Consider the following 27,098-nt stretch of genomic DNA (forward strand, 5'->3'; position numbering starts at 1 on the left):
CCATGACTTTCTGTTGCAAATGCAATGTAAAGGTAGAGCTTTATTGCTCACAGTACAAAAGAGGAAAATCTATGTCATCTTCCTGTCTTTGGTGTTTCCATCTTTGGTATTTGGTATCTTGCTTGGCATGTCTGAACTCATACAACTAATATGCGCACTTGCTTTAAAAAAAATCTTTTACCTGCGTGTATGTTCAAAGCCATTCACCCCTAATTTAATTAAAATAAATCCTTGCATATGTGCTGATGCCATCCTTATGTCAAACTGTGGACCCTCATTTACTGAAGCACTGCAAAGCACGCTCATAACAATTCCTGAGTGCGAGCACTGACATGATTTATATTTCAATTTAAATAGCCCAGAAAGATCGTCAGCCTTCTGTAAGGACTCTGCAAGGTCCCTGGTGGCTTTCTACAACAATGGAGCCCTGCCATGTGATTGCCATAGCTTGGGTGCTACAAGCCCTACGTGCAGCCCCGTGGGAGGACAGTGTGTTTGCAGACCCAATGTCATCGGTCGCCAGTGCAGCCGATGCCAAACCGGCTACTATGGATTCCCATTTTGCAAGTGTGAGTACGTGCTTGGACTTGTTCAGCTCCTCACCCGACCACCTACTTAATCCTCAGAATTTACTGTAGATTTACTGCAGCTTGACTTCTCTTTTTACGGCCTGATCCTGTGAGAGGCTGGTCAAGCCATTTTAACTTCACCATAGCGTAGCTTTCAGTTTAAGGAAGAAGAAGTCATGTTCCCCTAAAGCACAGCTAGTTCATGGTGAAGTGTGCCTTTGCATGTGCTGTGTGGTCAGGTATAGTAGGCTTACAGCTAAACTGGTTAAAATCCATATTGCCACTATTTCAGTGAAATGGATATTTTCTGCATTGACTGCTAAATCATTTTCAAATTGTTCATGTTTAATCCCATATTACACCTTCAATATTGTCCATAGGTAATCAGAGACACACATTCCCAGTTCTTCATATTGTGGTGTTAGTAATAACAACAGATTGATAGATTACACCAACAGTCCTCAGCTGCTTTCCTGGATATTATACTTGATGTTCATAACCATTGCTTTATTAAAAGTGGTGCGGTTGACATCAAAACTACTTGTTTAATTCTTGGCAGTTTTGGCAAGTGATAAAAACGTCTGTGGTGAAGTTAAGCAACCAATCTGTGGAAAAGAGCCAAGCACTAAACCTGCTCTTTGAAACTTGTTGCAGTTACATAGTTGGTTTCCATGACCCTGAACTTTAAAGTAGTGAGAGAAGAGAGTCATGCCTTCCATACATAAAGGTTGTGTGCATTTGTTGCATATTCAATAAGAGTTGATTGTTATGAGATGTGATTGATTTGTAGAACAATTTCTTTGATCTAGTATGCAACTGCGGGCAACGTCTTTGTGATGACGTGACTGGTAAATGCATTTGCCCTCCACAAACTGTGAAGCCAAAATGTGAAGTGTGTGAGAAATATTACTTCAGCTATCACCCCCTTGTTGGCTGCAAGAGCTGCAACTGCTCAGAAAAAGGAGTTGTTGATGTGGCAAGCCCAGAATGTGATAAAACCAGTGGCCAATGCAAGTAAGTTTGGGTTATGTGCATTATGAAGTATGCACAAGTGGTTTGCTTTACTGTGCTCTTCAGGTATTTGGAGAGAGTGTTAGAAATTTAAGGCATTCAGTCTTCACTGTGAGCAAAGTGGAGTTTATCCATTGTGAACAGTTGTAAACTAACCCAAGCTTTGTGGAAGATTGAGGTGCCTGTAATTATTCATATGCTCCCAATTCTCCATTTTTCGGTTAGCAGGTACATGCCTTGAGTAACGCCAAATCACATTTTCTATCTATAAATCTTCCATCTCTGCTTACCTATATTCAACATCCATGTTTTGCACCTTAGTGTACAGAGAGATTAGTTCTGCACTGCAAGCACTGAATAGCTACAGAAGTCTAATTCTGTAGTGACCATTTTTATCCTTCAAAGTCAAATCCTTTCCTAGTCAGTTCCACAACCATTTAAAATGTCACACTATTCAAAATCTGAGAATAACTGACTTGCTGCTTTTTCTCTGTGGAAATCATAAACTTGTGTCATAGCCTTGCAATCCCTTCAAATATCCACCTGCCTGTTGTTTTATTTTCTCTTCCTTGCTCCATTCCTACCTCCCTTATTGACTCTCTCCTCTGTGTTTGTTCATAAAGATGCAAACCAGGAATAAAAGGACGTCAGTGTGATCAGTGTGTTCCTGGAACTTATGGTTTCCCTCACTGTGTACCATGTAGCTGTAACAGAGATGGAACAGAACCAGATATTTGTGATCCCCAGACAGGATTTTGTCTTTGCAAGGTCAGATAAAACAAATTACTTCTGCATTTGCAAGCATCATTTGCACGTCAGTGACTATTTCATATATAATGGGGTGAATGAAATGAGTTTATCACTAAGTTTTCAGTAAAAATTAAATGCAGCTGTAGAAAGCCATCACACTTTGCAGATTGTGCCCAGATTATCATGGTACTGTTGGATACCATTTTTCAGTGGCTTCAGTATCTGTCAGTTGTACAGGTGGTGTAGGTTTTGCAGGATGTTAGAGAGCTGCAGAGTAGATGTGCATTGATTCACTGAAGCAGTCTGCACCCTGTACAGATCCACTTTATCCATCTGCATCTTGCCTTTTGGATGTTAACCAAGTCCCATGCTTTTTTTAGCCATATTATGTCAGTTGACATTTTACCACATCATTATAGCCAGGAAATCTTCTTTTGTTCTGATCTGCATAATTAAATGTGATAAATGTGAACTTTCACAAGTGACCTTTTATATTGTGGGTTTGCAAAAGCCAGCAGGGGGGGTTTGGCAAGGAAGTTACCAGCTGTCTGTGACTAATATTTATTACTCAGTGGTTCACATTATAAACTGGAAAGACAGCTCACAAGAAAGTCTCCAAGACAGTTTTATTTGCATTTGGAATATAGGCTATCCAGATAGTCACATATTTTCATTCATGTTTCCATATACTTCAGTAAATATTCTTCCAGAATATTTGTTTTATGTGCAGGGAGTTTGGGGGACCTCACCAAAACACAAACACTGAAATTCTGAACTATGCCTTAACAGGAAAATGTTGAAGGTGCAGCATGTGACACTTGCCAACCAGGATCCTTTTATCTGGACCCTTCTAACCCCAGGGGATGCACACCTTGCTTTTGTTTTGGGGCAACCAGCAACTGTCGCAGCACAAATCGTCGTAGAACCAAGGTGTACCATTTTTTTTTTTTTTTTCTATCATGAACGTACATTTATTCCATTAAGGAAATTCCAGATTTCTTCCAAAACTGAAAATGTTTTTTTTTTTAGTTTCTAAGGATGAGGAAATACTGTCCAAGCAATAGTGCAATTTTAGTGTAGCCTTCTGAAGGCTTAGGTGTAGTCTGAAAGTGCCTTTCAGCAAGAGTGGCTCTTTTCACCTGTTTGTTTAGAAGTCACTAGTTGGACTGAAGTTGAGCTGGCCTTTATCTTGCTTGCTTTATCTTCAAACTCGATGTCATCATTAAAGTCAATGGTTTCCTTCAAGATGCTTTGATAAGCACGTGTCATTTTACATGTCTATATTATAGATGTATTCTTAAGAATTGTGTGACAGATTCCACAGAGATTGTAAAAATTGTCTTTTCTCCCTCCCTATAAGAGACATGACATCAAGTGTGAGAAAGAAAGACAGATTTTTCGTAGCATAAATGAACAATAAAATGGCTGAAGACTGAAAAAAAAAAACACCTGTTTGAAAAAATGCAAGAGAAAGGAAAAGAGAGGAGAGCTAGAATGGTGGATAAGGAGTTTATTTAAGGTTTAGACATAGACTAGATGTAATCCAGATTGTGGCCCTTTTCTGTTTACAAGCAAAGAATGAAAATCTGGCCTCAGTGACTCAGTAGCAAACTTGTATTTGCTTTGGGAAAGTTTCCTCTAGTGATTAATTATCCTCACCAAAAGCTGTGTATGAAAACATGTCTATCTTTTTGTTTTATTGCTCTGGCCAGTCAAGGGCAGCCCACCAGAACCCAGAACTGTTCTGGTACATAAAAATTATGCTCTCTTTCCTCCAGCATAATGATAAATAAAGGGATGTGTGGTCTTTCGTAAAACAACAGCCATAAACATAAAATGTTCATTAAAGAGCCAGAATATTAGGCTACATTGCCTGCCTCTTCAAAATGTTGTCCCATGTCCCCTCCCTCACCGTGAACCTACCACACCTGGTCCAAACTTTGTCTTTTAGTTTAGTGCCCTGGGTTTGATTTTGAAATGGACTTAAAAAAGCATTTCCTCCACATTATATCCTTGGTTTGTGTGCACAATTCCTAGTCACCTCCAGAAGGCTATGTCTTCATGTGACTGAAAATAGAACATAGTTTCCAGGTGACAAACCAAATGTCTCCATCCCACATAGGTTTGGTGCATCTTTACATTTTCACTCTCTTTTGAGGTTCATGAAACATTTGTTCAAAGACTTTAGGCTGGTTCTGAAGGGGTTGGATCTCATGCTAAGGGAATTACAGAGGCTAAACAATTTCTTCTCGTTACTTGGTGCTGGTGAAGTATAATAAAGGATGAGACAAACTTTCTTTTCCTTTATGTATTTTTCATTAGTTTGTGGACATGAGGAACTGGCACTTGGAGGCAGTGGATGAAAATATTGACATTCCAGTCACTTTCAATCCAGTCAGTAATAGTGTGGTGGCTGATGTTCAAGAATTACCTGCTTATGTTCATAATTTATACTGGAAAGCACCACCATCCTACCTGGGAGAGAAGGTAAATGTCACCTAACTCTTCTGTTCTAGTAACTTGTAATCATTTTTTTGCCGATATCACTGATTGAGAGTCTCACTGTTTTTCTTAGATAAGTTTCTCTCTTCCCTTGTCTCTCTTAGCTGTCATGCCAGGAATCACAGCATTTTACTTCTGAGTACAGAGGCTTTTCAGATGCAATCACACAAGAGAAAACAAATGGTGTAGACACCAAGCCATGAAAGATGGTGCAATTTTTGAAGTTTCTGCCAGAAACTTCATTTTAAAGACTAGAGCAGTATTTTTCCTCCTACTCTCCTATGCTCAGAGCTATTTATATCTCAGGTGAACAGCACATTTAGTTAGGGTGCTTTTTGTTAATGTTATAAAGGTTCTTGTTTCAATGCCTACAAATTATTTTGGAAAGGAATTTCATGTTAAAGCATGTGTTATCACCTGCAGTGTTAAACCAAAAGTACTTTTGTTGTTCCCCTAATAAGATATAAAGCAGGCAATAACCCTTTTTAAACACAGCTGTTAAGATGAGTGCTATGAGTTTTATGTTGCATGTCATAGTTCCTACCTTGGCCTGCCATTGCTTTTATTTATGATGACAACACTGCAAATAAAATAGTCCTAATTTGGGTCCTGCTTTTGCTGAGTGCTCTGTGTGTGTCTATTTTAGCAGAGGCAATACTGCAGTAATGAAAGTCCCACAAAAATGCTATCTAGCTTTTAGTTTACAAGCTCATAAATTTACCAATTATTCACATTACTGTGTTTTGAAAATGTCAAGTTTTGGTCTGCTTCCAGTGATAGCATCTCTTTTGGAAAATGTGAACAAGATCACTTCAGCTATTTTTCATTATTATGAGGGTATAAATACTGTTTTCCATTATCTGAAACCTTTTAACTGTTTTCACTGGAACATTTATATTTAGCAGAGTGTATTTTCTTTCCTCCCTCTCTCTTTTGTTTACACAGTTAAAAGGGAATCAAATGTAAAATGTATAGTTGTACAGAAACTAACACTAATTGAGAAATTTGCATCATGTTGTCCCCATTTCCTTTTATATTTTAACATTCTATTTAATAGACCACTCTCAAAATTAGAAAATAAATACTATATGTATAGAATACAGAGGCTAGTTGGTAACACCAAAATTGTCCTATTAAAAAAAAAAAATTGAAACTGTGGTCAGCTGTAGCTGAGCCAAAAGAAGTGTGTTTTCAGCTCAGCATACAGCCACAGTCTGCTCACAACAGAGCTGATACCTGTGGAAATCCTGTCCTGAAGGCGAGCAAAGATTTCCTGATTGGATTCACGTTAGCCGTAAGTTTAGAAAACGCTGGTCTCTGAAACCCACCTTTAAACATGCTTTGTCTGACTTCTTTTTATCCATGACTGTTTGTGAGGTTCATCATCACTTTCATTGTCAGTCTGATGTCTGCTCTTGATGCACCAGATCTGTTCTGTACAGTAAGGAGAGAGCAATGTTCATGGAACATGTGATTTCTCCATGACACAGGTGGTGTGAATAAACCCAAGTATGAAAAAATTTCATTATTCTTTCAGCGAACAGTATCTCCTCAAAAAGTTACATCAGATACACACAGTAAACAAAAAAGAAAGTAATTTTTTCCAAACAGCAGTATTTTTATATTTTTCTAAAGAACAAGGAGCAAATATGTTATTTGTAGTGCTGGAAGATGGGATGAACTGGAATACAAATTTACATTAATATCATTAATAGTGCAGTAAAGTATCTCTGGTCTTGTGCATTTTGTTACAGCTTTCTTCATATGGTGGCTTCCTAAGTTACCAAGTGAAATCTTTTGGCTTACCTAGTGAGGGCATGGTTCTTCTGGATAAGAAACCTGATATACGACTAACAGTAAGCACTAAAACACTACTTTTTCTTATAATACCACGATTTTTATGTTACTTAACAACTATAGCAAATTTTACTCTTAGATTGTACTTAACTATCAAAACAACTTACTATGTTTCTATAAAAGTGATTTTACTGTGTTTTGCTCAAAGCCATCAACACATCTGTCTCTGTTGCCAGAGTAACATATTATTAAGTGTAACTGATCTGAGAGCAAGTAAAAAGATAATACAGGATTTTCTCTGTAGAATACGCATGTGGAAACAAAAATTAATCAATGCATTGCACACTTGTCAACAAATATGGCCTCATCTCTGCAAAAGATGCTCAGGATTTCATGTGTAATTAATCTCATGTTCCACGAGACTTTTTTTCAGCACAAAACTAAGCATAATTATAAGGCTTCAAGGAACTGAAATAAAAATGCAATTTAGATTAACAGTTTTTTAATTTAACCACGTTAGGGCCAAAATTGAAATCTCTGACTATTTGTTGAATTTCTCAAGAGGGTGCTTTGTTTCCTCACACAATCAGAAATACTAATTAAATATTATAGGATCCTTATTGGGAAGCATACCTCATAAACTACTACTGTAATACCCATAGTTGCTGGTGCACCAGGATGCAAAGGAGAGCACTTCAAAATGCAAAACCATTCTTACTCTAAAGTAATAACTAGTTCCTGTGAAAATTGATTAGCATTAATTGGATTCTCTTGGTGTTTTACTTAAAAACAAGGTTGTTAATAGGCAAAAGCAGTGAAAACCTTGCTGGCACTAGAACACAGTGCTCACTGTACCACTTTCCTGAGAAAAAGATGTAGTTTTCGTAGTATTACTTAGTTTTAATCCCCCAAAGAACAGGATTAATGTGTTTCACCAATTTTTATTGCATCTGAACACTTTCCCATAACAAGGAGTGAAACAGCAATGTTATATCCTCATTCTCATACAGGGCCATCAAATGGAAGTTGTTTATATGGATTCCAACAGCCCACTGCCTGATCGTCAGTATCATGGCCGTGTGCAGCTGGTTGAGGTAAGAACTGAAAAGGGAGTGGCCTTCTCTTCTTCTCCCTGAGTCACATGAAAATACACATGCAGAATATGTGCAGAAATACCAAATACTTGGTAACGGTGATGAATATAAATTTAAACACTGTAGACCTTAAATACAAAGAACATTTTTTATCTCTCTTTACTGGCACATTGAACCTGGATTCTGGTTCATGACACCTAATTTTAGTGCCTTAAAGTTAGGCTTCATGTCCAATTTAGCCCTTATCACTCCCTCCAGGGCCAGTGGAGTAATACTGAGTCAGTCCTCAATGGAAGGTGATTCATTGCAGCCACAGACTGTACTTAATAGGGATGGAATGAATTGTTATCTATTTTCCTTGGTGTCGATGTACCTAGTTTAGAATGGAGTGTCCAACATTCAGGTAGGTGAATTTAGCAGAGATTATTCCTACCTTAAATCTGTGCTCAGAAGGTCAAACTAGGTTGTTTATATCACATGCAGTCAAAAAAGATGTTTCTTCAAGCCAGATTTAATTTTCAACAACAAAATTGTGTTGAAAAAAAAAAAATTGTGCTGCTGTGTTTATTAGCAGCATGAAAACATATGAAGGCCGTCCTGAAAGCTTGAGTTTCTAGGACTTCGCTCATTCTTAAAATAAAGCATTTTCTTTCCCCTTTTATGATTTGATGGGTGATATCTCAAAAAAAATGGGGTGCCTGAAGAACCCTACAGGCTTCTTCACTTCTCAATACCTCAAAGCAATATGTGCCTTGCACAGTAAAAGCTACATCCCTTTCTTTATGGTCATTATTCTTTTTTGCACCCATCCTGTTTATTTTCCTGGCCTCTTTCATCCACACCAACTGGCACTAGAGGAGTCTGTTCCATGCGTGTTTCCTCCCTTTTTCTGTCCTCTGACCTTCTTTGAAGATACCCTTTTTAAGCAGCTGCAGCACTGTGCTCATGTGGTATCCTTGACGTGCAGGGTAACTTCAGGCACGCCAGCAGCGGTAACCCCGTGTCCCGAGAAGAACTGATGATCATCCTGTCCAGGCTGGATGGCTTGCACATCCGGGCTCTTTACTTCACGGAAACTCAACGCCTGACGCTTGGTGAGGTTGGGCTGGAGGAAGCCACCAGCCAGGGAAGCGGCAGCATTGCGCTCAGCGTGGAGATCTGCTCCTGTCCTCCGGGGTATGCCGGTGACTCATGCCAGGTAGGAAACGTTTGTCTCCATACTGTGCCATTATCCTCCGTCTTTTGCCTACAGCTATACGTACTGGGTTAGTCAGAGGAACAGGATGGTTATTAAAGTAATTAAATGTGCTTCTTGTAAGCCTGTGCACTTTCAATGGCTCAAGTGCTTTCACCATGCTTTCTACTCGTGATTGCTTTTATGGAGCTGCGAACGTCATTTTGCATATGTAAGGTGCTATAATGAGGGATTCTTCTGTGATGCCCTCTGAGAGGTTGAATAATCTCTTACTTCAATGGAGAGAAGGTCAGAATTGACATAATCTTAAGTCTGTGAGACCATACACAATAGAGAAGGTTCCTGGTGTGTCTTATTTAGCAGTGTCCAAGGGAAGTAACCTGAATCCAGATAATTCTGGGTATTATTTGTATAGAAAAACATGTGAAATCTGAAATTAACATATTTTTAAAAAACATTGGGAGATATGTAGGCATTGCAAAGTAATACAGTTAGCTGAAGACTGGTAAAATCCTAGCCACAGCTGTATATCCTGTCCCTGATGTTCCTGTAGCTGTAATACTTTTGGTTGTCACTTTTGGCTTAGAGCTTGGCTGTTGCCATATGTAAGCACCCAGAGCAGCAGAATAAAGCACCAGAGAGATAAGCAGTATACAAAGTGCACAAAATATGAGGAATTACTCTCAGAAAACCGTCGAGCATTACCATAAAGTAGCAAGTGCTGCACTAACCTTGCAAAAGCTTTTTGAATTGAGAATGAATGAATAATATCTAGGCTGGAGCAGCTGCAGAGACTGAACAAAAATATGTATGGCTGGCTTACACTTCATGTGTGCATCCACTGCTCAGGGCAGCTAATTCATCATCTGCAGAAAAACCATTTTGGAAACGCTTATTATTTTTTCACACATTTGTTACTCTGTGCCCCACACAAATTGATGAGCATTGACTGAAAATTCTACTGCCATCCAATTGCTTTCAACATACTGCCTTGATAAACTGAGCCGTTGGGGGTTTTTTTCTGTAACCTGGGGAAAAAGCCAAAGGAAGTGATCAAGACATTCATGGGGTAGTTCGTAAGCCCCATATATTTATACAGCATTACTCAGGCAGTGATTTACTGCTCTAATCACCAAGCTCTGTCTGGCTGCCTTAGGTGGAGAGGAGGTGATGCCTGCCACACCCCGACTTAGGTATATATTGAGCTCCAGGAACTGCGGGGTTACTTGTTAACCTCAGGAACAGTAATGTGTGCTGAGCGACTTGACTCACGGATAAAGTTTAAAGGTGGGGCCCATCACGGCACAGAACCTCATTAATCTGAGTCAGAAGCTGGAGAAGAAGGGGGCGTAATAAGAGAAGGAACGGTGAGCTCCGAAGGGAGAGCAGCGTATGTTCACCGGGGAGCCAAAGTAAAATGATGGCCCGAGCACAGAGGCCAAGAAATGTAGGATGGCTGGTTGTCACTTTAGTGTCCCTGGGGAGTTGCTTAGCACATGATATGCAGCAGAGGCTCTCCTATCCCCACCTTCAGGAGAGGAGTCAGTGGCAACAAGTGCAAATGGATTTTTACCCGAGACAGGTAATTTGCTCATTTTCTCGTCCTTGCTTGCTTCCTTCTTTCACTTTGTTTTTAAATGAACTCATTTAGTAACAACTTATGCATTACTTAATATAGAAGTAATGAGAAGATTAATCTTGCGTCTCAAAGTACTTTGCTAACAAAAGTGTGAACAAAAGGTTTCTTTTAAATTGCTGTTTACTTGAAAACAACGATCCTAAAAAGTGCTTGGAAGTGCCTAGAGCTTTATCTTCATGTGGAATCAATTTAGCATTTGTGTGGAATCACAAATGCTGCTTCAAAAACAAAGTGCCCACGTACTCCAAATGTGTCATTTTAAAGACAGCATAAATACAAAAACAAAAGGCTGTACGGATTTTTTTTTTCCCAAATGCAATTAGATGTATTTTTTAATGTTTGATTTATTTTTCTCTCCAGAAAGAGACTTTAAGTAAATAAAATTTATATGCATTAGAGCCTATATTTTACTTAGTCATGCTGTTTAATGCATTTCAGGCCCAGGTTTCTTCTGAATCTGTGTATACTGGCTCCCTGTTGTTCAGGGAATATATTTACCCTTTAAAAAATGAATCTGAAAAACTTCTTCTGTCTATTCTAAATTGAGTCCTTGCTCACACTGAAGTCAGTATTCAAAGCTTTTGATGATATTAGTATTCTGCATACTTTTTTTTTTTTCCAATTATCCTACATGTAGAGAAGGCAAAGGTGCCACTAGCAATTGTTGTTTCAACATTAGTAATTCAGTATTCATTTTGGGATCTGCTTTGTGAGAGATGAATATTTTTTTCCCTCTGGTAGTTCTATCATTGAAAAATTCTTTGGTTAATCCTACCTCTGCATAAATACTTAGACCTCCAGCCACTGGAATGTGATTCGTGACAGCATCCCACAGACCCTTTCCTCTTCAGATTGGTCCCATCAGTCTTGGTGGTGCACTTACTGTGAGAAAAGATTTATGGCTTTAGAGTTCAACTGTCACTTGTTTTGTGCATGTTGTTGGGGCCAGCCCCTGCCCGAGAGGCAGAGGCAAGGCACAGGTACAGCACACAAGAACATTGCTGGAGGCAGGAACCTGGGAGGTGCTGGCTTCGTGGGGAGCACAGCTTTCTCCCCACTGCTGTACAGCCACTGGTCTTCCTTGCACCACGCCAGCTTCGCTACTAGGGAAAAAGAGCTACAGAATAGAAAGGATAGACTTATGCCCAGTCATTTTTTATATGGTTGGTGTGCCCGGAATATGCTGATCAGAGAAAGTGAGTGTGAATTCTTGATCTGAATACAGGAGGGCTTCATGCCCAGGAGGAATTCCTTGTGCTTTCCCTGCCCATGCCAAGCAAGAACCTGGTTTTAACACATTAGTTGCTACCTCCCCGCTGTAGGTGAACAAACTTGATGTCTTTTGCTTCATTCATAATGTCCCTCTGGTTCAGCTCCCTGTTTAAATCCAGCTGTGATCTGACAGCCTGAGCTCCTGCTCCTGTGCCCTCAATAGCTGAACATTCTTCTCATGCTTCCCCAGTCTCCAGGGCAAGCCTGTACTTAGAAATTAGACCACTGTATGTTTTGTTACATCACCTAGCTATGTCTAGGTGTGGCTTTGGCTCTTGGTAGACTTAACTGTTGAAGTCGTGATGAATGTATGCAAAAGGTATCCAGAATTATTTCCAAGGTGCATACACTGTAGTGAAATTAATATCAAGATATAACCACTAATTAGTATGTGAGATTTCCAGATGTTCTTCTTTAGATTCACACTACAGTGTTCTCATACTGAAATATTTTTCTGCGGTTTAGAAATCATATTCTACACCTTCATACACAGCCACAGGAAACGTTTTGCCAGGTGGTTAGAGTCAAAATGATTAAATCATCACTACAAAGTGTCTAAAGCACAGGGTCCAGCTGAAACTTCATCTCCTTTCATTGCTAATTACTGCATTAAAAAAATTAAACATTAGGAGCTTCGGAGAGCTTGAAAGGAAATGTACACCTTCACTACTCCTTGGAAATAGCAAAGATTTTCAAAATATACTTCCAATAACATGTAAAACTTTCTTCCAACACTCACTAATTTTTTTTTTCTGCTTGCTGTCTAGGAGTGTGGCATTGGATTTTATCGTGAGAATAAAGGATTGTTTGCTGGACGCTGTGTGCCCTGCAACTGCAATGGAAATTCAGATAGATGTCAAGATGGTACTGGAAAATGTATTGTAAGTAATTACTAACATTCAATAAATTACTGGGAAGAAAAGGAGAAAAAACATTTAACTTACTGCATTATGGACCATACAGTGTTATTAAATTCCAAGCAACTAAGGATAATCCTTGTATGCCTCTTGCAAATTTTATAGTGTTAATGAGCATAAGATCCATACGCATGAATGTACACGTAATGTAACTGTAATGATTGGAGTAATTTGTGTCCTTGTCTTCATTTTTTTTCTTTCCCCTGTAATGTTTGTTAGCTCCTGGTGACAAAAACATCACCAATCTTGTACATAAGGAAATGTTTGTAGTTATTTATAATAAACATGGGTCTTATCGTGGCATTAGCAGTCCTGAGCTTTTTACAAATATACTAGGGTATATTTGTGTAATGCTGACAAACAGCACATTTCAGCATGGCATAGTCTTTTGCAGAATCTCTTGTTTAGATCAGCTTCACTGTATCTCCATTAACCACAGTCTACAGCTAGATGGATTAAAAAATATTGAATCAAATAAAATTCAATAAAAGTATTAGAAGCTAGATTAATTAGAAAATTTCAGCTCTTACAGAAGATGTGGTGGGTCAGATTTTGCTCCCTGGCACTCTGTATTAAACCTTAAGCAGCCCCATGGGAGTGGATCAGCCCTCAGCAATGGAAGTGTGACACTTGGCTGACTGTGCTTCTCCAGTTTATATCCATGATGCTTCTTTGAATAGTTAGTCCTGAAAAATTCCCCCTTAAAAAATTTCACTAATTTTTCATTTACTGTGTAAACAAGAACCTTGCCAACATCTTTCATGGTCTGTCTTTTCTGTTACTTCTTCCTTGTTCGCAGTGCATCCATTCTGCCTGCGGTGCATTCCTGCGCATTATGTCATTCTCCCTGACTTTGTTTCAACCAACCGTGTTGCTTTAATGGAAACTATAAAACAATTCAGCACATTCTGGAAGATGACTTACAGCCTGCTGCTTTGGAGGGGCAGGGCAGGCCATGACAGGAAAGTGCTGCAGCACAGCAAGAAAGATCAGGAAGTTTCACTTCAGATTACAATTATGAAGGCAAATTTTACTTTCACCTCATCAAGTATATGATCTAGGGTTTTCTTTATCCCATTCTTCTCACAGCTGGATTATCTTTCAGCTAGATAGAGCTAAATCAGCCCTTGGCCCCAGGGCATGATTTAGGGCAAGCAAAGTCATCCAGAATAATGTGGTGAAAAATGAAAGCCCTGAGGGCCTTTATTTCCATCATGAACCTCCACCTAACCAAGAGCAAGTTTGTCTCTCTGTAGAGGAGCCATGGGACAAAGACCTGACATGGTGCAGAGAAAACAAGGAGGCTTCCCACTGTGGAGCCATCAAATTCCACATCCAAAGTACAAAGCTTGTTCATTTGGCTTCCTGCTCCTCACCTGGAGCCCCAGACCTGAGTACCTACATTTGTCAGTGTCTCTCCAGTGACAGCATCCAGAGGAGGCTCTGTGATGGAGGCTAAGCCCAAGCTGGCTCCTTCCCCTGTGCAGCAGCACAGCCCTCCCTGGATCAGGCAGTCACTATCCTGCTGCTGCATGCTGGTGCAAGTAGAGGAGTGCACTGCCATGCTGCTGGAAGCAGGGGACAGTGGAGGGCAGGAGGAGGTGGAGAAGACCTGGTTCTCATGTGTAGGGAAAAGGCATTTCTCTGCCATTAATCAGGCTTTGTGTCCTCATGGTCCCTGCCCTTCCTCCTGGAAGGCACATTACCTCAGCAGCAGCTCGGTGCTGAGACTTGCTCATCCTGTGAAATGTTGCTTCATGTCATGTAGCCCCGTGTGTTTCACATAACCTCAGTGGTTCTGCTGTGGCCCTGACACACTCTACTCTGACCTCCTTGTACCATATGGGTGCATATGGAGTCAGCTGGAAGTTTTCCTTTAGGGTTTGCAATACTTGATGGTTTGGAGATGCTGTGACTCCAGGGGTGTCTCTGACCCTGTCAGACTTGAAGGAAGATCCATGAAGGAGCTGCTGCTCTGGCTTCATTCCGCTGTGCCTTGGCGCTACAGCCCTTATATGCCATGTAGCTAGAGGAACAGCATGGTACATTTAAAGTGGCTTATATGTGAAATAGCTGAAATGTTCTTGGCAATCACAGAATTGTTTCAGTTTCCATAGACAGTGAGCAAAACAAAAAGCCAGGAGATAAATTTGGGGGGTGGGAAGAGGTTGCTCTAAGATGAAACCAACACATATATTTTAAATACATTTCTTTTACTCCTTCTGCAGTTGAATTTATTATTCAGGATTATAAAAATTGACAGTAATTATTCAAAAACAGTCTGAATTTTCCATCAGGGTTTTGCAGGAACGTATGTGCCAGCTTTTAAAGAGGCTGCATGTTAAAATGGTTTCTTTTGCAAACATAGTGCCTTTGTGTTACTTGGTGTTTAATTTCATGTCAGATGTTCATATGGGGAGCTGAAGCTTTCCTGTTTTTCCCAGAACTTTTAATAAGTGAGCCACAGATTTAGTTCTGTAACCAAAATGAAAACAAATTAGGGGTTACTACTTGAGGGTAGAGCTGGTGTGAAGGGAATCTGAGGGAATCTTGTGTGTGAAGAAATATGAAGAAGGGAGTATTATAGAAGATGAGAGAGATAGAACTATTTCTCATTTGTCAGGGAAAACCCCCCTCTTCTGCCAGTCGTGATAGTAGGGTCTTCAAACATAGCCCTGAGCCATCAGGGTCCCTGAAATGGAAACACAGTTTGTTCAGTGACTGCTTCCAGGCAATTTCCTGCTTTTTTTTCCATTTTTTACTTTGTTAGTAAGTCTTCTGCTCTGTAGTGTAGACATTCAGTCATTCTGGGGTAGTGGGACATTCAGTCATTCTGTTGCACAGAAGACAAACAGTTGTAGAGCTTGGGTGAATGCCTCTTGACTGTTGGTCATTTTGAATTTTTATTATGGCTACTTACATGTTTTTATGCTGCTTATGTATTTGAACAACTTCTATTTTAAATTAGCAATGCTTTAGGTAATGCAAAGGCAATTTCCTCATTCTGTCTTCATAAAAAAAAGTGTATGACAGTTAGACAGTACTAAAATTAAGAATGTTTCTAAACCACGATATAATTCCCAACAATTTTATTATGGAAAAAGTGGCTCAGCTGCATCAGTTTCAATTGTATTCTTAGCTTTTGCTGTCTATTATTTATTCCAGTTACTACAGAAAAATACAATAGCACATACACTGCAGAAACTATGTGAAACTCAGTTATGATCTGAATCTACTAAGAGAAACAATTTTTGTATTCATTTAATGGGATTTTTAAAAGGATGTATTTGGCTCAATTAATTGCATGCTTTTAGATTATATCTGCCTTCTAAATAGTGTTAAGATGCAAAATTATAAAAATTTTATATAAATGTAGTGATTTTTAGTTGTAGTATCAAGAGTGCATTAATGGAATGCTCCTTTACTAACTATGCATCTGATTGAGTTTCTTTAAAAATATGTTGACTTCAACTTGTTTATCTGTTGCTTTTCCACAAGAGGGAGGAAGTCATGCTTTCTGCAGTTAGAGAATCGACTGAAACCTTTCTATCCTGGTTGTGAAGGCAGTTGTGCAATAAATTCTTGATTATGTGTAAAGGAAAGAACATGTTCCATGAGCAAATTAGCTGTATTTTTTTAAAATAATAGTAAAGCCATATTGAATGATAAAGCACTGCTAACTGCTTGTTTCCTTTCCAAGAGCTGTCAGTATAATACTGCTGGGGAGAAATGTGAGCTCTGTAAAGATGGTTATTTTGGAGATGCCACTCAGGGTTCCTGCCGGGAGTGCCCTTGCCCATACACAAACAGGTACAGTAAAAGCTTGTAAGAAGAGTCAGGGGAGGGAAAAAGAAACAGGGAAAAAAAATTTAAAAAAAACCCAAAGCCCAAGCTCTGCTACCATAGGAATATAATGATCTTCTTCTCTGTTCTCATATTGAGAACTTGGTGGTCTATCTCACAGCATTGCCTTTTTTAATAAGCTGAATATTCCAATTGTCATTCAGATCCTGAACTTCAGAGGTACACTGCTCATAGCCTTAGGGAGCCCCAGGCAGTAGTAGTGGGCTTGTTTACAAAACCACCAGTACTTCATAGTGAGAAATACAGGATGGAGGTCTTTTCCCTTACACTGGGCATATCCAAAATCTGTCTTGTTTACTGGAATGCAAGATGTTTAACACCATTACCTTCTCTAGGAGATAAGCAACAAGAGTGAAACTAGCCTCTTATGTGAATTCAGAAACATTTGTAAGATACAAAAATAATATAAAAGAATTTAAGGTCTTAAGCACATATCCAGAACTCTGAAAGAGGATGGCTGCTTTTCATGTGAAAGCTCTGTTTGAAGTGCAAACATACTAAGCTGAAAAGTGAAAAAGTGAAACTTCCTTGGATCTATTAATGTTGCTAGGCTTTTAAAATTGGACCATAAATTGCATTTTAAATGCATGGTATGTTTAGCCAGATTGTCATCATTGGTCAGTTCTGAAACATGTTAAATAAAGTCAATATTAAAATTTAAAACAAAACAAAACAAAAACCAACCAACCAAAAAAACCCAACAAACAAACAAAAAACAAAAGGGAAAAAAAACCTAAACAGAAACAAAAAACCCCAAACAAAAACAAACAAACAAAAAAAAAACCAAGCAAAAAAAGGTACCAAAAAACCCCCCATACCCCTAAACTATAAATTGCTAAAGGCACCACATAGTATTTGCCAGGTGCATTAGTACACACCAGGTAACCTTAAGTTAGAGATTTACACCATCAGACAATAGACAGGTTTATCATTTATCAGAGAACTCTCTGATAGATCTGGTTTTGACAGCCTTTTCTGCAGGTGCTTGCCTGAGGCTGACTGAACATGTTTTTAGTCATCGTTTTCTTTCAGAGTTCTGAAATACCTAGGGAGACTATAAACCTGTGCAGTTTCATAACTGCAGATTAGGGTGGTGAATACCATTCCTGGCATAGGAAATGCATCCCACCTGGCATTACTGTAGTTGACAATTTCCCATCTAGTCAAATTCCAGAAATTCCTAGTACAGACCTCTGTCTTTGATACACAGACTTACTTTATCCAACTGTTCATAGATTAAAAAATAGCAAACGTGGCCTGTCCCTGCTTCACCTTCTGTCTTCTCCTTCACAAAATCTGAGCTTTGAATCCAGACAAGTCTGCTTGAGAGAGCAGAGAAGAATGTTCATTGTGTTAACCAGACCCTTGAGATCTAACAAGTGTGCACAACTCCAGTTTGCCTTGGGTAAAAACACGCTAAACAATATTTGCTTCATAAAAACATCCTCTAATATTTTCATCCATTAAAAAGAAAGACAAGAGAAGATACACAAACGTGAAAAGATTGTTTAGCACACGCTACTGATTCTTGCCTACAAAGATAAAATAGCTACCTAGACTTGGTTTATTTTATTACCTCACTATTAACTTTATTTTAGGCATTCCTTTGGGTAGTGAACTATTATACACAGTCCACAGGGCAAGGAAGTTATTATTTTTTTAGTCTAAGGAAATAATTGACACCAAAAAATACAAAACTTCAAAGAATTAGTGACAGTAAATTATCTAGAGGCAGTTAAATTAGCTGAGAAGTAATTCGATGGTGTAAAAACTTTTTAATGTGAAAGTCATTAAACGGAACCTCTAGAGTGTAAAACCGATTTGATCAAATGCTCACAATAATATTTTTGCTTCTTTTCAAAGATTTGCAACTGGCTGTGTGGCAAATGGTGAAGAAATCCAGTGTCTCTGCAAAGAAGGCTATACTGGCGCTCGCTGTGAACGGTGAGTAACCTGTTTCTTAAAACTGAGAGTTCTGAGAGACATGATAAAAGGATGTGTTGGGACAGACACATGCACATTTGCACAGTATGCACATACTTAAGGAGTAGCTATTTCTGTGAACAGCTGCTAAAGAGTGGTGCTGTAGTGTAATTCTAGTCACAAACCCAATGCTCCCTGGAGAAATGTAAGCAGGTACTGACTGCACCATTTTTACCTAAAAGAGGTGTCAGCCTCTTTGCCTAAGTGCCCTGTGCCTTGCCTTATCTTGCACTCCGGTAGTAATAAATGCCACTTTTTTCATCCCTTTTCAAATTAAAAACATTTTCCCATTTCCTCCAGTGTACACCGCGGTTCCTCAGTGCTCTTAGTTATTCGACAACAACCATGTAACATTTATCACCATACCCTTCATTCCAAATCATTCTAATGTGCTTCCCAGTTGGAGCTTACACACACCAGCTGAAGCCATCTCTTTTGCTGGAACAATGCAGGAGTTTGGCAGAGGAAGAAAGGAACAGCATGGCAGTTTCAGGCAGGCAGAGGAACCAGCTTCACTGAGTTTCAAATCCGGGGAGAACTGAAGTCTAGTGGAGTGGTGTTGTCTGCTTTGGAAATTTGAGGCCAATAAATCAAGTCTCTTCTGAAGACAGGACCTGCAGTATGACATAGTCTTGTCCTTCAAGACTGTTACCTTTGACCCTGTCTAATCTGCAGGTTACAGATATTTTTTCTTCCAGATACAGCTGTACCTCAGCTGCTCGTCATGGCCCTTTGATCCTGCATTACCACCCTTGTAGGTCTTACCACAGACTGACTTCTAGGAATATTAGCTATCCAGTCTGAACAATGATTTTTACCTTTAAAATATTTAGAAATCAGTCATACAGACTGCTTTGCTGGCAGGAGGCAAGAGGGGGTATCATTCAGCAGAAGGGTGATTATTTCATTCAGTACCATTGCTGTTCGAAATCTCAGCTGTGCATGCAGTGTGATCTTCCTTAATATGTGTTTTCTGGTGGGTTCACAGACCAGAATGGTACGATTTGCTTGGTTAAGCCTTGTCAAATTCTCTATGTATGTATCTGTGTGCATTGTTTTTTTTCAGAGTGAGTGAATTATTCCTACAGGAGCACTGTGGGAGTTCTTTTATTTTTAGAAAAGAATTCTGCAGCGCTCACAAAGATATTTTTAGCATAGTGCAGAGGATACTGTTAACCAAAAATATATTATTTCTGTCTAAGTCAAGACATGAAATCAAAAGTTCTTGAAAGTTTCTTCAGGAGAATAACTGGGTTTTATCTTGAGGGAGAGTATATTTCACAGAAGTAGCTTCAACTTTTCAATAAAAATTACTTGTATCTCTTCATCTAGCTGTGCTCCAGGATATTTTGGAAATCCACAAAAATACGGAGGCTACTGTCAGAAATGTAACTGTAATAATAATGGACAGCTGGCTAGCTGTGACCACCTGACTGGAGGTACGTGAGTGCATTTGGACATGGAAGGGAGCATTGTTTTCTCTTTGGGAAGCAAAGAAGGGAGGGACTTGAGTAAGCTGAACTGAAGGAAAGATCTAGAGTTACAAGAAATGTAGATAATTTTTTACAAAATATAAGATTTCCTGAAGTATAACACCATGGTAATAGACGGGCTGTTCTGAGTCATTTGGTTTCTCCTTGCAATCCGTTTTATCCTGTATTTCCCTTCATAAATACTGCCAACTTTATTTTGGTTTTGTCCCATGACAATGTTTTTAAATATATCATGGTTCCTCTGCTGACATGGTTAAATTATATCATGCTAGTCTGTGTTATGGATTTAGGAAACCGAGCATCTTTAATATGCCTTTTTAAAATGTATTTGGCACAAATTAGTGAAATCTTCAGAGTCTGCATCAGGCACTGCTTTCTTAGGTATCCAAGCTGACTGCATTTACAGTGGAAGTTAGAACCCAATCCAGGAGGCTCTTTTATAAGTCCTGCTACACACAGCTCTTCTAACTAAGACATCCATGATCTCCCAGACTCAGTCACATGTGTACTTCACTACTCGTAAGATTTTACGTAATGCCATGGGTATATGTTCGCTTTATCTGTTGTAATTCTGAAGTAAAAGGCCTGATTCTACATTCCTCAGACTGTCTTTACCTTGATTCACCTCAGTCCCTTGGGATAGTCTTTTATATTCAGAAACACAGGTCACTGCTCCTGAAATGTCCTTGATTCTCCCAAAATGGCTGATTTTCATTCACCAATAAAATTTCACTTCGCCTTCCCTGTAGACAGATTTTGTTCCTCATATGTTAGTAAAGTTTCCAACTAATAACTCCAAATATTTCCATACTCTTAATTTCTCTGCAGTGTTGTTCATACTGCAGCCTAGTAACTGCAAGGAGCCCATTGTCTTTCCTTGGCCACAGAAATTAGAAAAACAGCAAGTGATGTGAACTACTGTTGCCAGCTGGTGCAATTTTTCAATAGCTTGTTCTGATTTCATATTTCATCGTTGAAGTAATACATCTCTATTATAGTTATACCTTGTATGGAACAGATCCAAGCAGCATTTCGTGTTTTATCATTCTTTCTGTTTTGAAGTAAGAGTTTGCTAGGACAGACTAATCCATAGGGCAATATTCAACAAGCCTGTTTGTCTTCCTCCAATTACACATGCTGATCAGCCATCTCTTTCTCTGCATTGGGAATAAACCCCTCTGTGATCATTGGCACAGCATGTTCTAGCAGGTTCCTTTTGCGTGATGTTGGGCACTTGGCCAGCACTTCACCATTTCTTGGCTGATGTTGGTGCACAAGCTGTAATAACAGTTTTATTTAATTGGTACTTCACAGTGACTGCTGAAGTGTGTCTGGTGTTAGCTGGATTACACAACAAAAGAGCTGCACAGATGTTTGAATTTTGGAGAAATTTCCTTCATTCTCTTAAAAATACATTCTTTATAACTTGTCTCCTTTTGGCAGCAGCGGTCACTACCAATCCTGTTTAACTTCCTAACGACTCAATGCACAAGTGCCAAAGGAAATGGCACAGCTAGGTAGTTTGTTCCAGGCTGTTTCACGCTGCTCTTGAAGTTCATGTCCAGTTTTATCACTGTAACCTCTCACAAGGGTAAGCTGTTGTTGACTCCTGACAACAGCAGCCTATAGTGAGTGCATCCTTTTCCTTCAGAGTAAAAGACATAGAATCATTAAGGTTGGAAAAGGCTTCCAAGATCATCAAGTTCAATCTTTGATCAAGATGCACAGCTCTTTTCATTTTCAAGAGGAGATGGGAACTTGTCAGTGGGACCAAGCCTGTGAAAGGAACATGGGTACCAAGATGAGGAGATTCCTGTGCTATATGATGGCATTTTTAGGAGCCAGTTCCTCTCCTGCCTCCTAGAAGTTAGGATCCCAGGATGTTACTCCACATGCACCCAGAGACTGTTAGGCTTCTTATAACAGGGTTTCTAAAAACCAAACAAAAGAGTGCATTGGATGGGAAATCACTTTTGCTGGCTTGCTGGAAAGTCTGAGGGCAATGTTTGTTGTGTACTGCCTGTACCTGTGGTCCAAGCTTCGTGCCTTGTCTTACCTGCAGTGCCTGCATCCATGCACACTCTGTGGATTTCTCTCAAGCTTGATTAATAACTTAATCTTGCAAGCTGTGGACAGGCATGAAGGAAGGCCATAAGTATTTGTCAGTTTCTTGATTCTTTGGGGAATCAGAATCTGTGGTTTGAACCTGGATACTAAAGTAGATAAAGGGGTTTGAACCTATGTCCTGGGTAAAGTGCTTTAGCACTATAATCTTGTCTACAATCCTGGTGGTATTATTCTAGGCAAAATCTAGTAATACATTTGGCATACTTGGTCTCCTGCTGCTACCCAAATAGCATATATTGTGGGATTACCGTAGGTTTCCTTTGAGGGATGGAAAAGGTGTTGCTTTCAGCAAGGCATAAATGGGAGTTGAATGTTTTGGCATGCTCAAGCCTTCTGAGCATTTCAGCTCATTCCTGGTGTGTATGGATTTATGAAAGGGCAGCATCATGTTTTAGTGGCTGCCAAACATGAAGAGTGGGGGGAAAATGCAGTAGTATTTCCATAAGACTTCGGTTACTAATGACAATCTTGTGATTTCAGAATGTTTCAATAATGAACCAAAAGATGTGGATCCCAATGAGGATTGTGACGGTAAGTAATAAAATAGAACTGCACTTGGATTAGTTTCAGCTGTCTCTGAATACATAGTGATGACTCTTTTAAGGGTGACAGAGTTTAAAAAGGACTGAGGTATGTTGTAATGAATGTTTTAAAAGCAAACATTCAACCAAATACTTGGAAAATTGTTAAAGAGGTTCTCATCTAGTCAGATGTAAACAGAACTCCTCCTTGCTTCTGGCTTAAGTCACTTTCCATAATACTGCAAGCTTTGTTGTTGCCTTTGTTCTTCAGGCAGCACCAGCTGACAACCTTCAAAGCTTTTCCATCACATGTCACTTACTAATGTGCTCAGTGAAATGTTCTCTGTGTTAAATACCAACAATATGTATTGATTTCTGTTGCTCTCTCCAGCTTGTGATAGCTGTGTGATGACACTGCTGAAAGATTTGAGCACAATAGGTGATGAGCTTCAGCTCATTAAGTCTCAGCTGCAAAATGTCCATGCAAGTACCCACACTCTGGAGCAGATGAGACACCTGGAAGCACGCATCAAGGACTTAAAGGTAGGCACACAGAAACAGAAAAGCGGATTTCAGATTAAGTGGATAAGCAGTGAACCTAGGAACTTCTGCCACAGTTTTGTCAGTTTGCAAGGAAACATACATCAACCCTGGATTCCAAATACCAGATGTTGGCAGCTCTGGTCTTCACCTGTTACGAGATAGCTGTGGTTTCCATGTCATACTCTGAAACAGAATTGGTATCTCTATTTTTTCTGAGGCCTGCTCACTTTGGATGATACATCTCTAAGGTTTCCCTCTAGCTATGTCTTTTTCAAGCACTTAATATCTCTGCATTATGGAAAACCCCCAATATTCTGGTTGCCAATACCAAAATCCATTCTAAAAAACTGTTCTTCAGGTGGAATAGCAGTTGCTGTACTCACAGATAAAAACCCCAGGTTTCAGGAAGCAATTGGCTAGTTTTCGTGTCAGTGATGCTGCTTTTATCTACCTTTGGTAAAGATTTAACCCAGTGAATTTTTTGCTTTTTGTCTGCTGTGAAATGGGTGATTTGTTGGATTACTTTTTCCTTTTTTTTTCAGGGCTTATTGAACAACTACCGTTCTGTTGTTCATAATCAAGGTTCAAAGGTGGATGAGTTGGAGGCAGAATTCATTAAACTAGATCGTGATATAAATGCTCTCCAGGAAAAGGTGACTTACCAAAACAATTTAAAAATACACGTCTCCTGACTATGTACTGGCATGCTGTATCTGGACACTTTTAATCTAATAATTTTTTTTTCCTTGCTAGGCTGAAATGAATTACAAAGCAGCTGAGAGATTATTTAACAGTTTTGGCCAGACTCATCAGAAAGGAAAGGATTTGGTTTCACGAATACAAATAGTGGTCAACAATATACAAGGTAAAAAATAATTTCTAACTCCATAACATGTTTTGTTTTATACCATCCTTTCAGTTTATTTACAATATTATTTATTAAGCATAAGAGGTTTTCTTAGCAAACAACTTCATAAATCAGAATTTAGTCACAGCTGTAGAATTCACTCTTCCGATTAGAAATCTAATATATAATGTTAGTTTAGGACCCTACCTTCCCTATGAGGTGAAAAGGGACAGAGAAGGTTCATGACAGGGACATTTTGAGCAATAAATTTGACTATCCTGACTCAAGTCTAACTTTTTTCTGTGTTGTTTTCATGGGCTCTTTAAAATTAGAAGCTTAAAATTATTGGTATAAACTTGGTCATTTGGGACAAATTTCAAGGGCGATGCCATCTTACTATCTCTGGTTGTGTGACATGGGATACTTTTCATCTTAATAGAATTAATGCAAAATGGATCTGCTTCATTAAGGAAAAAATAAGACATTCCTATTCCTGAATTCATTAATGAAGCAGATCCATCTCAGAAAAGTGGCTGGCCCCATCATGTGAGCATTTTGAACAGCCTTAAGCACATCCTCTTTTTGATATTGACAGTGGTTTTTTTCAGTGCTCTTGGAACAGATAGCTGGTACAAATGCAGGAGGTAACAACCTGCCCCTGGGAGATGCCTCTGAAGAACTGGCCGAAGCTCGGCGCATGATGGCAGAAATGCAGAATCGCAACTTTGGCCAACTTCAAGCTGAGGCAGAGAAGGAGAGAACAGAAGCTCAGCGGTGTAAGTGCTTGTTCTCTCAGCTTCTGACTTTCTAGAAAGATCAATCTTAAATCTGAAGAACTATTGATTGGGTTGGACTGCAGGGAGGGGCTTTTTGCAGTGGATCCATGGGATTTGTAGCTGTTGTTAGTTAACAGGAAAGTAGTCATTCTGGAGGGGATTTAAACTCATTTCTGGTTTGTTATGGTAGAAAAGGAGTTGAGCTGGGCAAGAAACCCAGTAGATTCTTCTTTTGTAACTACATCATTCTCAGTAAAGATGTAGCCAATACTAATAAACTTGTGCAACATTTCTGTATATTATAGGACAATGGGCTATGGTATATAGAGTTATTTTAGAGAAATTGCATGTTTCATTTAGCAACAGATTTTCAAAACCTGCTGAAAAATCTGCTCCAAGACCCAGATCATACAAGGAGGAGGAAGTTCAGAAGTTCTAGTTGCACTAGTTGTACTCCCTTTCATGTTCTCTGCATGTGTTTGACTGGGACACTCAGAAATTTGATTCCAGACAGTGGAGACGTCAAGAAAAGTCACAGGCTTATCTCCTAACCAGGGGTGTAGTGAAGGAATGTGAAAGACTGACTGTTAATTTCCCACAACTTTGAACATTGAGAGCTACGTCTGAGTGACTCATCTGTCTCCTATTTTGTAGGCAGTGAAATGGGCACACTTTTGAGTGTGATTAATTTGACCTCTTTTGTGTTCCCATGTTCTTTGAAAATAAATGTGCCCACATTTTTCCATTGATTACAGAGGAGACTTTGATAACTAGCACAGTTGTAGATGTCTACATTGTAGATGAAATTGTTGATGAAATTATGTTATTTCCATATAAAATTTAGTATTTTCAGTTCAGCCTCATCCTTAATTAACGTAGAGAATGTTTATCTGAACATCTATCTGTGTTCTGCATCTGCAGCAGCAAACTAAGGAGCAGATTTCATCCAGTGAGATGCTGAATAATATCTTTGATGTAGCAGCACTGAAATTAGCACTGCAGAGGATGCTAAGTTCACACAAGCACAGCTTTATAATTCTAAATGTCAACCCCTTTTTACCAAAGTTTATTCCGGTTCCCTTCTTCTCTGAAAAAACTTTTGTTTCTGGTCCTGATACTGCAGTACTGACACGTATTAAGAATGAACTACAGAAGCACCACCAAGAAAATCAGGGGCTTATTAAAGTTGTGAGGGATGCACTAAATGAATATGAATCCAAAATCACTGACCTTCGTGAAGCTCTGAATGATGCAACGGGACAAATCAAGCAGGCTGAAGGCTTAAACAAAGACAACACGGTTCTGTTAGAAGACATTAAGGTATGTTGAGGTTTGGGAGAAAAAAATTAAACCTCAGGAGATAAGAAGTGTTCTTGATTGCTCATTTTGGTCTCATAAAGCCAAGAGCACTAATTCTGCAGACTTTCTTCAGGGTCTCTTTCCATCATTTGATATATGGATGGACAAGTATAAATATAGTATATTCTTGCTTGTGGCCTTTTTGCGAAACCAGAATAGCATGACCAAGACATACCTATGATGAGAGCAGGGAAGGAGACTCTCTTCCTAGAACTTCTCTTCAGCTGCCACTAGTGTTTTTGTTTCCTATCCTACACCAAATTCCTGATGCTGATGTACTTTTCATAGTAAGTTCTTCAAAGTATTTAGCTTTAAAAGCCATGAAGGATGGAAGGGGATGTGTGTTAAATTATTTGCGAATAATGTTCTACAGAGCTGCATCTGAGGTCTCATGAGGACAAGAAACAGCTATTATTACTGAGCAATACTTAATTTTTGGAACTGGTAAAATAGTACAAGGAATGAGTGTGTGCTGCAGGACATCATCTTTTAATTGTGGTTTTGCTGAAATATATCACTGGTTTAGCACACTCATATCCATATTTTAAGAAAAGAATTGTGACAGTACCTTTGGTAAATCCTACTGCTAGCTAGATTAGGTTTGGGTTTGTTGTGTGGGGTTTTTTTTAATTCTGGTTTCAAGATAAGTTTTTTCCTGCCCCGTTCTTAACTCAGTCACATGTTGTTCAACTTTTCATTTTTCCTCAGAAACGGATTGAGGAGACAAAAGTACAACAGAATGGTGTCTTGAATATTCTGAGCTCGGCCCGATCTTCCCTGACACAAGCTAACAGTGTACTTGGGTTATTCCAAAAGAGCAAAGAGGTAAAGTTAACCAC

At 39.1% G+C, this 27,098-nt stretch overlaps 1 protein-coding gene across 2 annotated transcripts in view; it reads left to right on the forward strand.

Annotated features, from left to right (window-relative positions):
• LAMA3 (laminin subunit alpha 3) overlaps window positions 1–27,098 on the forward strand; it is a 105,490-nt gene that overhangs the window by 57,311 nt on the left and 21,081 nt on the right. For both annotated transcript variants that reach the window (XM_085052703.1, XM_085052704.1), the window contains exons 33-51: window positions 358–569; window positions 1,379–1,583; window positions 2,204–2,348; window positions 3,120–3,260; window positions 4,653–4,817; window positions 6,587–6,688; window positions 7,640–7,723; window positions 8,691–8,921; window positions 12,597–12,710; window positions 16,447–16,556; window positions 18,474–18,554; window positions 19,926–20,032; window positions 22,694–22,744; window positions 23,126–23,277; window positions 23,820–23,930; window positions 24,031–24,142; window positions 24,733–24,900; window positions 26,024–26,220; window positions 26,968–27,084. In XM_085052703.1, the coding sequence (XP_084908829.1) occupies window positions 358–569; window positions 1,379–1,583; window positions 2,204–2,348; window positions 3,120–3,260; window positions 4,653–4,817; window positions 6,587–6,688; window positions 7,640–7,723; window positions 8,691–8,921; window positions 12,597–12,710; window positions 16,447–16,556; window positions 18,474–18,554; window positions 19,926–20,032; window positions 22,694–22,744; window positions 23,126–23,277; window positions 23,820–23,930; window positions 24,031–24,142; window positions 24,733–24,900; window positions 26,024–26,220; window positions 26,968–27,084 (2,605 nt within the window). The remainder of the gene's footprint in view (window positions 1–357; window positions 570–1,378; window positions 1,584–2,203; window positions 2,349–3,119; window positions 3,261–4,652; window positions 4,818–6,586; window positions 6,689–7,639; window positions 7,724–8,690; window positions 8,922–12,596; window positions 12,711–16,446; window positions 16,557–18,473; window positions 18,555–19,925; window positions 20,033–22,693; window positions 22,745–23,125; window positions 23,278–23,819; window positions 23,931–24,030; window positions 24,143–24,732; window positions 24,901–26,023; window positions 26,221–26,967; window positions 27,085–27,098) is intronic.

Source organism: Lichenostomus cassidix, chromosome 2, assembly GCF_008360975.1.
Source record: "Lichenostomus cassidix isolate B80296 chromosome 2, HeHo_3.0, whole genome shotgun sequence".
Taxonomy (NCBI): Eukaryota; Metazoa; Chordata; class Aves; order Passeriformes; family Meliphagidae; genus Lichenostomus; species Lichenostomus cassidix.